Below are 12,935 nucleotides of genomic sequence, written 5' to 3'. Positions count from 1 at the left end.
CGATTTTTCTAAATAGGGTGTTAGAGGTGAATATCATATGGAACACATTCCATATTGAATTGCCCCGTGGACAGAACTGTAGCTATACACTTCTAGATGAGAATGTAGATTTCAGTAGTAATAATAATAATAAATCATAATAATGCATTTGTTAAACTCACTTCAAAAAAGGACTATATGAAAAGACCTTTATTATAACCCTAATGTGTGTCCGGCACTGGGTATGTGTTTCAGAACACCATAGTGTTTAGATTTTCAAGGACTTTGGACCTGAAATACTTTACAAATAAAAGTATTCAAATAAAACCTTAAAATCTATTTCTAAAGCTCTTTCCCCCCACTCTTGGGGTATGTAAAATGGTGCCGATTAATTGCTCATACCAAAAGTGTTACTACTGTTTTGGAGAAATTAACAAAGAAAACCCAGGCCAAATAAATGAACACCGAGGTTCAGAAGGTCAGAGCAATTTGTCTTGGGAACAAAGTCTTCCCTGGAGCTAAGACGCATTCAAATGAACTCTTGGTGGTAATGGGATTATTAAAGATATACCTGAGACCAGATAAATATTTGATGATTTCGCAAAGCACTAGGGTTTCTCTGCAGCTTTTCTTCTGCTGACACATGTTTCCCCATGGGGTCCGGACCTTGTGGCTTCATTAGACTTTGCAAGTCAAGGGCGGCTGGGGTTTCCCCCAGAGTGAGTTGTGGGGTGCGGAGCTGCGCGGGAAAAGACAGACCAGGGTTTACCAGAGGGGTGTGCGCGAGTGTGTGCGTGCATGCCAGTGTGTGCGTGCATGAGCGCGCGTGCGCGCGCGTGTGTGTGTGTGCGTGTGTGCGCGCCTGCACGTGTGTGGGGCGCGGCGCGGGTGGGGAGGGAGGGAGATGCGGGTTACAAAGCTGCCACCTAGAGGCGCCTTCCTGCAGCGTATATAACGCAGGTCCGCCGGCGGAGAGCTCAGTCCTGCAAACACTGCGCAGCCCCGAGGCGGTGAGCACAGCGGCGGCGCGGGGAGCCCAGAGCCCGAGCCCAGCCGGGAGGTAAGGAAACTGCTCTCCGCAGCCGTGCCTGGAGAGGAAGGGGAGGACGGCGGGCAGGGTTTCTGTTCTTGAGCTAAGCGGTCTTTTCCAGACGACTCTTTCTGAATCTCTGTGATGGTTGCTGGGAGTCTGCAGGTCTGGTTTCCGAAAGGGCTGCATGCTGCGCGGCTGCTTTGCAAAGCCTGTCTGCTAACTTGGGGGCTTCGCCTTTCTGCTGCAGAAAGTAAAAAGGTCAGATTTCCTTAAGTCACTCGTGGAAGGGACGCTCCGTGTGTGTGTTCGCTTTAGGCATCTGGTGTTTATTTGTTGCTGTGGGTGTTTAAGCTCCGGCAAGTAGAGAACTTTGCAAGAATGCAGACTGTCCATTCTGCTTGCTCAGAGTTGGCATAGGGAACAGCCTGGCACCACTGCTAACCTCGTTCACTGATAGATCGTCGGGAAATAGAGGGACTTGCCAGTAGATAGGTAATTGCAGAAAGATGTACACTTTATTAAGGGGCTTCCTTAAGTGAAGCACTGAACTGAGCTGTGAATCTTTGTGATTCCAGAATGTATTTGAATTCGGGGCTTTAGGGGATTACCAGCTTCTGTAAGCCCGGAAGCTATAAGGGTGAATGTTCATTCTACTCGGTCTTCGTGGCTTTGATTGCATCCTTGCTAATCTGATTTGAGTATTTATTGTGCTAGGTAAGTCCAACTTCAGTTAGAAAAAAAAAAAAGGCACACACACAAGTCTAGGATTTTGTAATTTAAATATACCCTTCAGGTAAAGCATGACTTTTGTTCAATATTGTTAGCATGCATAAAGATTCAAGGGGTGACTGATAGTGAGAGCTTTGGAGTGAGGTCAGGGGTGGGTGGTTAGCCAAGACTTGTAACTTCCAGGCAGAATGAGAAGTTGTAAAAGTCAGACTGGCTGTCTCCCTCCCTCCCTCCCTCCCTCCCTCCCTCCCTCCCTCCCTCCTTCTTTTTTCTGTCTCGCTTTCTTCCTTTCTTTCTCTTTCTTCTTTTCTCTCTCTGTCTTCCTTTCTTTCTCTTTCTCTTTTTTTTTTTCTTTTCTTCTCTTTCTCTCCCCCCCCCATTCACTTGCTCACAACAGGATCATTAGGTTTTCCAGAAGTAGAAGAGGGCCCCCCTGACATGGTTTATAGCTCTTTGAAGGTATTTGGTACGCTGACATCCCCTGAAACTTCATTCTGCAGAGTCTCAATGTGGTAACTTTTTCTTTTCTTTTTAAACGCAGATGCCGCCTTTGTGTCCTTTTATTTATTCCAGGAAAATGCGGAGATCAAATAGGCTTGCCCAGAAAAGAAAGTGGAGGCGGCTGGGGTCTGTGCTTAACTTTCTATAGATTTTAAATGGATAAACTGCCTGTCCTTCCTCCCATCAGCACCGAGCTTCCCCAGATGCAAAGCCTTTCTCTAAAGCAAAGTTGCACATGGGAGCTCTAGCTTGGAAACAATTTGCTCTTTTTCCCCCCGTCTCTGCCATAAACACTTGAGTGTGCGCGCAACTGCTGAGCTAGATNNCACAGCCTCCAGGGGATCAAGGGGGGGGGGTGCCGGGGGTGTGTGGAAGAGTAAGAGAAAATTGAGAAATGCCTGTGTTTTGCTGCCTGTCCAATTTTTAAAAGGGGCATGCATTGCAATCATAGTTTTAAAAAAGTTCCAGAGAGTATATCCAAGGCAGCATGCCGGTGCTAACTGAGTCAGGACTTTGGAGGTGAGTTTTTCCCTTATTAACAGCAAGTCCTGGGAGAATTGAGAAGGTATTATGGTTTCTAATCAGACCCAGAACAGGCAGAGTATAGGCTTTCTGGATGGAAAAAAAAAAAAAATCCAAACAAAAAAACCTACTTAATCAGGAACAGTGGCTTTTTGTGCAATCATCTAGGCAGAGGGGCTCCTGTTTTTGGGGAGGCGTGAGAGAGCTGGCTGAAGTTACTCAGACCTGAGACTGGCCGACCGTCACTCTAGAAACCCTAAGAGTCAACCGAGGAGGAGAAAAACCTTCAAGATTTCAGGACTTTAGATTTTTGTCAGTGGTTTTGCCGGGCACACATGGAATTTGGAACTAAAATGTATAGGGTTTGAACTTAGTTTTACTTTTAGGAACAAGTACGGTGTCAGAACGCCTTTCTAGTTGAGTTCCATGCATGTAGGTAGAGTTTAGAAAGAAACCCAAAGCTGGCTTACGTCAAGTATTTTTCAAGTCCAGAAAATTATAGCCCTGGGACACACATTTTCTATTAAAGTAAAAACAAACAAGGAAGAAAAAAAAAGAGAGAGAGAGAGACAGGGTGAGAGGGAGAGAAGAAAAGAAAAGGAATAAAAGGGGGATTATCTGATTTTGAATACTTGATGGTTTTCTGCAGGGAATATTTGATTTTTTTTTTAATCTAAGGATCTACTAATTTAGAATTGGAGAAAAAAAGTAGGTGCTTTCCTTGTTAAAGTGATGAATGAGGGGACTGCATATTTTTATGATGAACATTCTGGTGAGCCACAGGTAGGTTTGGGAGCTGACTTGGTTTTGTTTGTGCTCGAAGGGTGGAGGGACTGAGAGTAACTCGGTGACTTTGGACCGCTGTTGGCTAAGGGACAAGTAAAGGGCTGTGCGTCTGGATAGCCAGCATCTTCGAATTTTCGTACGGTAACAGATACCTTTGTGGGGATCATCCCTGAGTTTTAGGAGGAGAGGCCAAGATGGAGTAGTCTTCTCCTGGGAACCCTATTGTGTCTCGCCCAGAGCCTGGCTGACCTCCCACTGCCTCATCCAGGTCCTGAGCTGGGTGGGAGTGAGGGCTCTGGTTACACGGGGCCAACCCAGCCTGCAGGCTCTGTGACGCGATCTCTGGATCTGCCCTTCTGGGCACAGCCCTGCTTCCCCGTGGGCAGCTGAACACAATAGGCCAGATCGGGTTTCTGGCTGTGGGGTTCGTTTTCTCCCCCAAATGCTTAAAAGTGGGTGAGGATGCCCCACCCCGTGTGTTAACAGGAAGTATGTTGAGGACCGCAGTGGTAGGTGGCCTCTGTCTGAATCAGGATAGGGTGTTTTTGTTCCTTTTGACTCTCTTTATTACTTTTAGAGTTTTCTTATGATTTAGGGCAGTTCCTGACTTGTGTGAAATAAGTTGTAGTCAAGACAGCATTGTTTCTCTTTGCCTGGCACTGGGGGATGGACTGATCCCCAGTCTGCTGTCAGCCCCAGCAGCCGGCCGCAGGGAGACTGCCGGGCCTGAAGCTTTTTTGGACTTTCCCGTAGATTTCATGCAGCATTGGTAAAATACAAACAAACAAACAAACCCCCCCCCCCAAAAAAAAACCAACCCCAAAAAACCCTGACCCCAATGACGTACAATTGCCTAACGATTTTCTAGAAGTTGTGGGTTCTCCTTACCTGAACCGCACGCCAGCTAGAGTAGAAGGGGCGGGCCTCCGGCAAGCAGGCCAGAGCGTGGCTCCCCCTGGGCGAAGCCTCTGGAGAAGCTGGGACCGTGAGGAGAGCTGTTGTGAGCCACAGATGGAGATAAGCGGGTCTCTTCTGGCCTCGGCCCGCGGGTGCGCAGCAGTGAGGGGCTGAACGAGGTGATTCGGTCTGAGCGGCACTGAACTGCTCTGGGAGATTCCCTCCTGGGAGGACGCAGATCCCAGATTGCAGAAGGCCAATAAAAAAGTCACCTGGAGGCAGAGGTCCTAAAGAGCCCTGAGGGCCAGAGGGCCCCTCGCTGTCCGACTGGTGCCCAGCCCTGGCCTGGCCGGTGTCATCTTATCTGCACCACCGGGGACTGGGCAGGAGCACCTTCCTCCAGCCTGTTTGCACCCTGTCACCAAGGCACCCCACTGCCTGCCTTCGACCTGGGTGCTGTCACCTCCGCCCCCAAGAGCCTTTTCTGCTGCAAGCTGCTCCCTTGCTCAGAATCTCTGTGGCTCCTGCGGGGCAGGCCCAGCCTGACTCCCCCACTCCCCGCACCCCCGCCCCTGACTCTGGTCGCCAGCTTTCCTCTGTGGGGAGCTTGGCCTCAGCCAGATTCAGGGACCCTCTTCATGGCATATGCTTGATCATCTCACCGCTTCATTCTCCCCCCATAAACCACTGGAGCGGAAATTCCTCACCTCCTGCTCGGGGGGCCACCCACCACCACCCTGCCGCCTTCTTGCCCTTCTCGGTTGGCTGGCGAGTTTTTGGGGGACGGGGCATGGCGATTCTGGTCTATTAGGCCCAGAGCAGTGCCCCTCACAGAGGACACTCCATAAACATTTGGGGCTTGAAAAGGCTGATGTTTGTCTCAGCTCCATGAGGGTTTGGAAAAGTGCTTCTGGACTCCTGTTCCCAGGGATGGCCTCGGAGCCCAGGACTTGGGGGAGCCAGATTGTCACTGCTGACTTACTGACCGGATGCAGCAATCACCCGCCTCGTGCTGGGAATGGTACATGAGGGTGAAGACCTCGTGGGGGTGCGGGGCTTGGGCAGGAAGATGGTGCGGTGACATGGCATAGAGATGGTCTGGGTGCGGGGCAAGGCGTGAGAAGCGGGACACGTTAATTGGGATAGAGGCAGCTAAGGGGTTGGTTGGGAAGAATCTTCCAGGTCTGTGATGGGGATTTGCAAACACGCTGGAGGCCGTCTTACTGAAGAGCGTCCAGATGCCCGAACACTTGGCAGTCTCTGTCACGGAGGGACTGACTTTGGGCCAGAGGGCCTGTTTTCTGCAGGCCATCTGCCACCCTGTGCAGGCCAGCCTGGGGGACGACTAATTCTGGCTTGACCGCCAGCTCCCTGGGAGAGCTCCGGCCGCTGTTTGGAGGCAGCGAGATGCCTCCGGCCGCTTGTGGTAGTTCAGTCGTTGTGGGGATACTTGTTGACTAAGGAGCCTGAGATGTGGGAGGCACGTCTCCCAGGAAAGTCCTCCCGTTGACGAAGAGGAGCCTTCCTCCATGGGGGCTGGGGGGGGGGGGCGAATGAGTCCCTCTGCAAACGCCAGGCTGGTGGGGGGGACCGGCCAGACACTGGCTCCCCTTCCTGTCCCAGCAGAGGTGGGACGCTCCCTGCGCGCGAGTGGGGGTCAGGGTGTAGAGCACGTGGCCGTGGCCGCTGCAGAGGGGGGAGGGTCAGAGAAAGCACGGGGAGTACGGGGAGAAGGGAGCGGAGGGGGACAGCTCTCTGCTCTCGTTGGGTCTCTGGGCTCTAGGACAGTGGAACTTGAACCGCTCAGGTTTTGTGAAACATCCCTCCGTCAGAATCGACGTCATTCCTGATGTCAAATTTCAAATAGTACATTAGTTTATGGAGTAAAATCTATAATCCCCCCTTTGTGCCCCCACCCTCCCCTGCCTGCCCAAAGCTTTAACCTTGAAGGTCTTTTTTCCGTGCCTTTGTGCGCAGGTGTTTACATATAAAGCTGCGTGTACTCTTTGCTCCGGTTTTTACGTCCACGAGGTTATGCTCAGTGCGCGCATCTGCCTGTCGCCTTTCCCTTCAGGTGTGCAGGCCCCTCTGTCTTCTCACAGCTCTGTTGTATTTCAGGCAGTGGCTACGCCCTACTTGATCAAACCACCCCTCTCCCGATGGACGTCTATGTTGCCTCCGATTTTTTGCTAACGGAGAGAGCTTCAGTAAACATACTCGCGTGTACAGTTGGGGACACACGAATCTTTCGAGAGGAGAAATGAGTGAACTTGTAAAATCAAAAAGCTGTAAAAAATGCAAAGCCCTCTTTTTTTCCTTCTCTCAGGACTCTTTTCACAGATGACCTACCACTTGGTTGTAAGTGGGTCTCATCCTGCCGCCTGCGCTGGCGGGGGCTCTGAGCGCGCAGGGACGCAGGCCGTGCTCAAGTGTGACTGACTCCAAGCTCCGGCCCCCGGCGGCGGGAATGGAGTTGCTGGCTTATCCCAGCAGAGAGCGGCTGGTCCCAGTGGGAAGAGGGGTCTTCTCCAGGTCCGGGGCAGACCGCTCCTGCCTCCCAACATGAACAGACCAGCACACTGGCTCGGAGGCCTGACGGCTTAGACGGGAGCGCAGATGCTTCCCGACTGACACAGAACGCGCTTGGCTGTCCATGTACCGGCTCAGGTGATGGCCTGCTCTTGCTGGAGGGCAGCTGGGATTCTGGGGTGGGACACTCAGGGACTTCACGTGGCCCTGTGGCTCATTAGGCGGCCCCCTCCCTCCACGGGGACAGGAAGGGAGGTTTCCTATGGCCTGCTAGGAGCTTTGTCACCAGGCCTTTGGAAACCAGGGGCCTGGGTAGACACTCCGTGGCTTGCCACATTGGTGGCTCTGCGGGTGCCGCTTGTGAAGATCTCTGCCAGTGGATGAGGAAGAGTCCTCTCTCTGATGGTGGCCACGCACCGTCGGTGGAATGGCGTGACGTGGACGTACCTGCCCCAGCCATCCTGGACACTCGCTGGGGCAGACGGGCCTTTGCTGCAGACCCCATGGGACGTACCATGCAGATTGTCTTTGTCAAATCATGTTCTTTTCTGGAAACAACCCTTGATTGTTTCCAAAGCCAAATGCATGAAGAATACCGAAAGGACAGGGCTGAGCTTTTGGGAGTCTTGTTTCCCTCTTTCGTCCCTGTTTGGATTTGCAGGAGTTTGAGGACTGCAGTTTGTTTCATCTTCTCTCTGTGCCTCCCTCCTTCTCTTGACCACTAAGGCCTTCCGCCCTGGGAGGGGGTACAAAGGGTCCCCTTGGGGGAGGCGGTGGCCAGGGCAAGGGCCTCGGGCTGCAGCTCCTGGGCTGATGGGTGGTAGGAGATCGGTGATTGGGGGCCAGCTGGCTTTCGCACTCAGGCCAGGAGCCTCGAAGCCTCTGCTTTCCCCTTCAGCCCTGGCTGGAAGAGTCCCACTGTGCCCCCGAAGGGACGGGACGGGACGGGACGGCTGGAAAGGAGCCGTGCCCTGAGAGCAGGTAATACTTCTGGCTCAGATCACGTGATCACGTAATGACGTGATCACGAAATCTTCATTGCCCAGAGGGCAGAGGTGGAAAGCAAGGATAGGGCTGGACCCCTCCCCCACCATAGCTGGAACTCTGGGAATAATGATGGTTGGCAGCCCCAGAGGGTGGATCTGGACACCTTGACCTGGTAATTTCCAGAAGGGCAAGGTGTGTGAGGCAGATGACTTCTCATAGACCCCTGCCCCTGCGTGGGTCTGGCTGTCCATACTACACAGGCCCGGCGCCTGTCAACTGAATAGCACGGGTGGCCGGAGCTCGCTCACTGTCTCCTTGTGGTGAGCGAAGAGCTGGGGGTGCTTGGACCCAGTCAGGCAACCAGGGCTGGGGCGCATTCCTTCCTCTCCCGCCCCGTGGACGTGGACGGGCGAACCCCCAGGCTCTGTGGCTGTGGCTGCCGAGGCCTTGCAGGGCTGTGCTGGAGCAGGCTGAGGAGGGCGCCCCCGCCTGGCCTGGGCCCACCCTTCCGATGGGGCTGTGGCGTGCCCAGCAGCAGAGCTCGTCTGCTCTGCAGGGACTCCAGGGTCAGATGAGGTCCTGAGGTGAAGGCCCTTTATAAACTAGGCTGTGCTGCACATGTGTTTCATTTTAAGGAGATGGGGGGAAAAGGGGTCACCACAGGAGAACCATGAAATCTTTGCTTAGTTTGGAATTGGGGGCTTCAAGGAATGGGGAGGGGAAGGTCAGCCCCAGGCAGGTGAGTGGCCAGGGGAAGGTGGCAATAGGAGCTTCAAAGCACCGTCTGGGGCTGGCTGCCCACCCTGAGGCCAGTCCGGTGGGTCAGGGAGCCCTGGCTCCTCAAAGGCGCCCTCTGCTGCCTCTTGTGCCCACGTCCTTTGGGGTCCTTAGGCTGCCTCTTAGGACGGGGTGGTCCAAAGTCTGGTAATGTGAGGAGTTTCTTTGTCGTAAACGTGGTCGTGCTGAGTCTCCGTGGGTGCCCCGTGTGCTTGTGTGTCTGTCTGGTCTGGCCCAAGTTGGTGGTCCTAGGGCATGGGGATCCTCCTGGTGGGGTGCTCTGAGGACCACCAGGCTCCCTGGCTCTGGGCCCTGCCCCTGCCCACCCCCCCTGGGAGGCCCAGCCTTCTCCCTTCAGCAGCGGGGACACGGGGACCTGCTTAGGTCACTGGGAGAGGGACCGATGGCCACTTTGAACCCGCAGAGACGAACTGCTCAGAAGCCTGCAGGTGGTCTCCGCTAACTGAGACTTAAGATTAGGTCACCTCTTGTGAGTTTTGAGGCCAAGAAGCTGGTCCTGGGAGGCAGCAGAATGTCTCACTCATCAGGGATTTTGTTCAGTTATCCTGAAGGTAAACCCGTCAGCTGCCCCCGAGTCTCCCTCCAGGCAGGGACGTGTGTCACTTAGGCTGTTAAGAGGTCCTTTGAAATGTGGAGGAAGAATTAACGGAGGCTGTGCTTTTTGCCAAAGGGATGGGGAGGGGCGGCGGGGGGGGGGGATTTACAGAGCATCTGCTGTGTGCTAGATTTTGGATTGGGCCTTTTGGTTCTTGGGCACCTTTGTGAGATGCTGTCCCAAGAATGCAGCCGAAGACAGGTTAGCGAGTCAAGTTAAACACCACCGAGGAAGGAATCAGGATTCCTACCCGGGAAGGTCTGGTCTCGGGATGGGTGCTTTTCCCAGCTATGTGTCCTCATACTGTTCGCGTAGCCACCTGGGCGTTGACCCATGGACCAGGGTCACCCATCCTCCTATGTGACCCGGGGTCCACTTTGGATGAACTTGCAAGAGAGTTGAGATGATTGTCCCCTCCCCCAAAAGTGCAGCAGGTGGTGACTTTTGTGCTCTGGGTCTTGGCACAAGTTGCTCTTGAAACAGTTGGATAAACAAAAGAAGGGGAAACGAGGCAGTGGCCCGCAGCTCCAGACAGCTGGGTGGCTGCCCTTCGTAAAAACCCCACAGCAAACCCAGGGTCTGCAGGTTTGGGGTGCAGTCAAGCTGCAGGGCGTTGCACACCTGTGATCTCCATGACTGCAAAGCGAAGGTGACCCAAGACCCAGGTTTCTGTGCACATTTTGCAGGAAGGTCAAAAGCACTGAGCCCCATTTTTGATGTGCACTTGGGAGGGAACCTCATTAAGAGCAGAGCGGGGTACTCGTAATACAGCAGTAACAGGAGCAGATGGACTCTGCCGTTCTTTGGGACGTGGGGACGATGGCTCTGCTGTCCTGTGCCAAGAATGAGTCAGCTGTCTGCGTCACTGTGGCTCTCAGACGTTTCTCTGGCCCCTGGACCATGCTGATCTCACACTGTGGGCACAGCCAGGCTGGTGATGGCTGGAGAACACAGCCATAAAGAGATAAAGAAGGCAGTCCCTCTTTCTCGCTTAGGCACCGCGCGAACTTAGATGCTGGGCCTGTTTTATGTCGTTGTGCGGAGCTCTGCTACCGTTTCCTTTTCTCCTTTCTTTGGGAAGATACCGCCGAGTGCGTGGGCCCTGGAACAGCGCCTTGGCCGGCCCTCCGGTGTTGCCTAAGGAAGCCACTTTTCCATCGCATCCTTTCTGTTTGATTTCTGCGCAGGCCGTTTGCTCGCTGCCCACAGCGCCATGGATCTGCACCTCTTCGACTACCCGGAGCCGGGGAACTTCTCCGACATCGGCTGGCCGTGCAACAGCAGCGACTGCATCGCCGTCGACACGGTGCTGTGCCCCAGCATGCCCAGCAAGAGCGTGCTGCTGTACACGCTGTCCTTCCTCTACATCTTCATCTTCGTGATCGGCATGATCGCCAACTCCGTGGTGGTCTGGGTGAACATCCAGGCCAAGACCACCGGCTACGACACGCACTGCTACATCCTCAACCTGGCCATCGCCGACCTGTGGGTGGTGGTGACCATCCCCGTCTGGGTGGTCAGCCTCGTGCAGCATAACCAGTGGCCCATGGGGGAGCTCACGTGCAAGATCACCCACCTCATCTTCTCCATCAACCTGTTCGGCAGCATCTTCTTCCTCACGTGCATGAGCGTGGACCGCTACCTCTCCGTCACCCGCTTCGCCAGCACCTCGAGCCGCAGGAAGAAGGCGGTCCGCCGCGCCGTCTGCGTGCTGGTGTGGCTGCTGGCCTTCTGCGTGTCCCTGCCCGACACCTACTACCTGAAGACCGTCACGTCGGCGTCCAACAACGAGACCTACTGCCGCTCCTTCTACCCCGAGCACAGCGTCAAGGAGTGGCTCATCAGCATGGAGCTGGTCTCTGTGGTCCTGGGCTTCGCCATCCCCTTCTGCGTCATCGCCGTCTTCTACTGCCTGCTGGCCCGCGCCCTCGCCGCGTCCAGTGACCAGGAGAAGCAGAGCAGCCGCAGAATCATCTTCTCGTACGTGGTGGTCTTCCTCGTGTGCTGGCTCCCCTACCACGTGGTGGTGCTCCTGGACATCTTCTCCATCCTCCACTACATCCCCTTCACCTGCCAGCTGGAGAACTTCCTCTTCACGGCTCTGCACGTCACGCAGTGCCTGTCGCTGGTGCACTGCTGCGTCAACCCCGTGCTCTACAGCTTCATCAGCCGCAACTACAGGTACGAGCTGATGAAGGCCTTCATCTTCAAGTACTCGGCCAAGACGGGGCTCACCAAGCTCATCGACGCCTCCAGGGTGTCGGAAACAGAGTACTCTGCCCTGGAGCAGAACACCAAGTGACGCGCCCCTCGGGGGCTCTCCGGGACGAGCGGGCTTGCGTCGTTCCAAGAGTGAAGCAAGGTGGCTTCGGGGCTTGAGGCTGGAGTCGCGGGGAGCGGGGAGCGGGGAGCGGGTGCCGCCGCGCACCCTTCCCCTCCTTCTCGGGCCGCCCCGGTGGCCGTCGCGCAGCTGTGCGTCCTGACGGGTCCGAGACCTGTCACGTGTCCACGCCGGCCGCGGGGCAGGCTTGCCTGCACTTCTGTACAATAGGACGTTCTGTGTTCCCTGGAGGTTTTATACGGTGATTTGTATTTAAATCTTAAGACTTTATTTTCTCATTATTGGTGTACCTTATAAATGTATTTGAAAGTTTAAATATATTTTAAATATTGTACGAGAGCTATAACGCTGACGTGTATTCAGAGTGTTGTAGTTTTAAGGCTAGTTTGATTTCAGTTCTGACTAAGGATGACATTAATTGTTAGCTGTTTTGAAATTATATATATATATATATATATATAAAAATCTATAAATCTATAAATCTATTCCAGTCCTGGCTGAAATGTTGTATTTACGATAGTTTTATATCTGTGTGGTGCTCTGAACCGGCATGGGACATGCAACAGGAATGACCCCATAAAGCCGCTTGTGATAGTCATAGTTTTGTAAAGTTACATTAAAAAAGCAAAACGGAGCAGAGCTGTTCCAGGCTGCAATGCTGTGCACAGAATGAACAGTGTATTTCGGAGAGTTCTCTCGACTTGTAAGTTATTATTTTTTTTTAATAAAGATTTGTTTTTCCTAAAAAGGCATCCGAGTCTCCGTGTTAAAAGCATGTTTGGCATTCAGGTGGCGTGTGTGATAATAATAGTACAGATCTATACCGCATGTCAGCTTGACCTAATATGCTTAAGAAAAGAGTGCTACCACGAAGGCAAAACCCAAGGGGTTAACTTGGATGCAGTGACATAAAAGGAAAAACATTCGAGCGTATTGAGGGTTTTGGTTTTTTAAAAATATGTCGTGCAACGTATTTGTGGGAGAAGAGATGGCTGGTAGGTGTGGCTCTCAAGGCCATGCTGGTGCTGGTAGGTCCTCGGCTGCTGGCGGCCCAGAGCTGTCCAGAGCCCAGGACTCACATTGTCGTGTAGGCCCCCATGTGCCCCCAGGGCCACATGTCACAGCCCCTTGATGCTTCCCTGTTCTGTGGTTTAAGTCCTGCTTTCTCTTTCTGTGCCCAGGACAAATTCTTCATTTAAAAGATGACACCAATCAGTGACCCTCTTCTTGAGGCCGAG

General features: G+C 53.5%; 1 protein-coding gene across 1 annotated transcript; it reads left to right on the top strand.

Annotated features, from left to right (window-relative positions):
* Window positions 1-937: 937 nt before the first annotated feature.
* On the top strand, window positions 938-12,449 carry ACKR3 (atypical chemokine receptor 3). Its single transcript, XM_008690298.2, has 2 exons — window positions 938-1,039; window positions 10,544-12,449. The coding sequence occupies exon 2, from the start codon at window positions 10,570-10,572 to the stop codon at window positions 11,656-11,658; it is 1,089 nt and encodes a 362-aa protein (XP_008688520.1). The 5' UTR covers window positions 938-1,039; window positions 10,544-10,569; the 3' UTR covers window positions 11,659-12,449.
* Window positions 12,450-12,935: the final 486 nt, after the last annotated feature.

The sequence above is a fragment of the Ursus maritimus genome, unplaced genomic scaffold (genome assembly GCF_017311325.1).
Source record: "Ursus maritimus isolate PB19 unplaced genomic scaffold, ASM1731132v1 scaffold_1, whole genome shotgun sequence".
In the NCBI taxonomy this organism is placed as follows: Eukaryota; Metazoa; Chordata; class Mammalia; order Carnivora; family Ursidae; genus Ursus; species Ursus maritimus.
The sequence above is the reverse complement of the archived record's forward strand: the minus strand, read 5'-3'. Positions and strand labels throughout refer to the sequence as shown.

Coding starts and splice junctions, on each gene's coding strand:
- ACKR3 (XM_008690298.2), top strand. CDS start 10,570: ATGGATCTGCACCTCTTCGACTACCCGGAGCCGGGGAACTTCTCCGAC.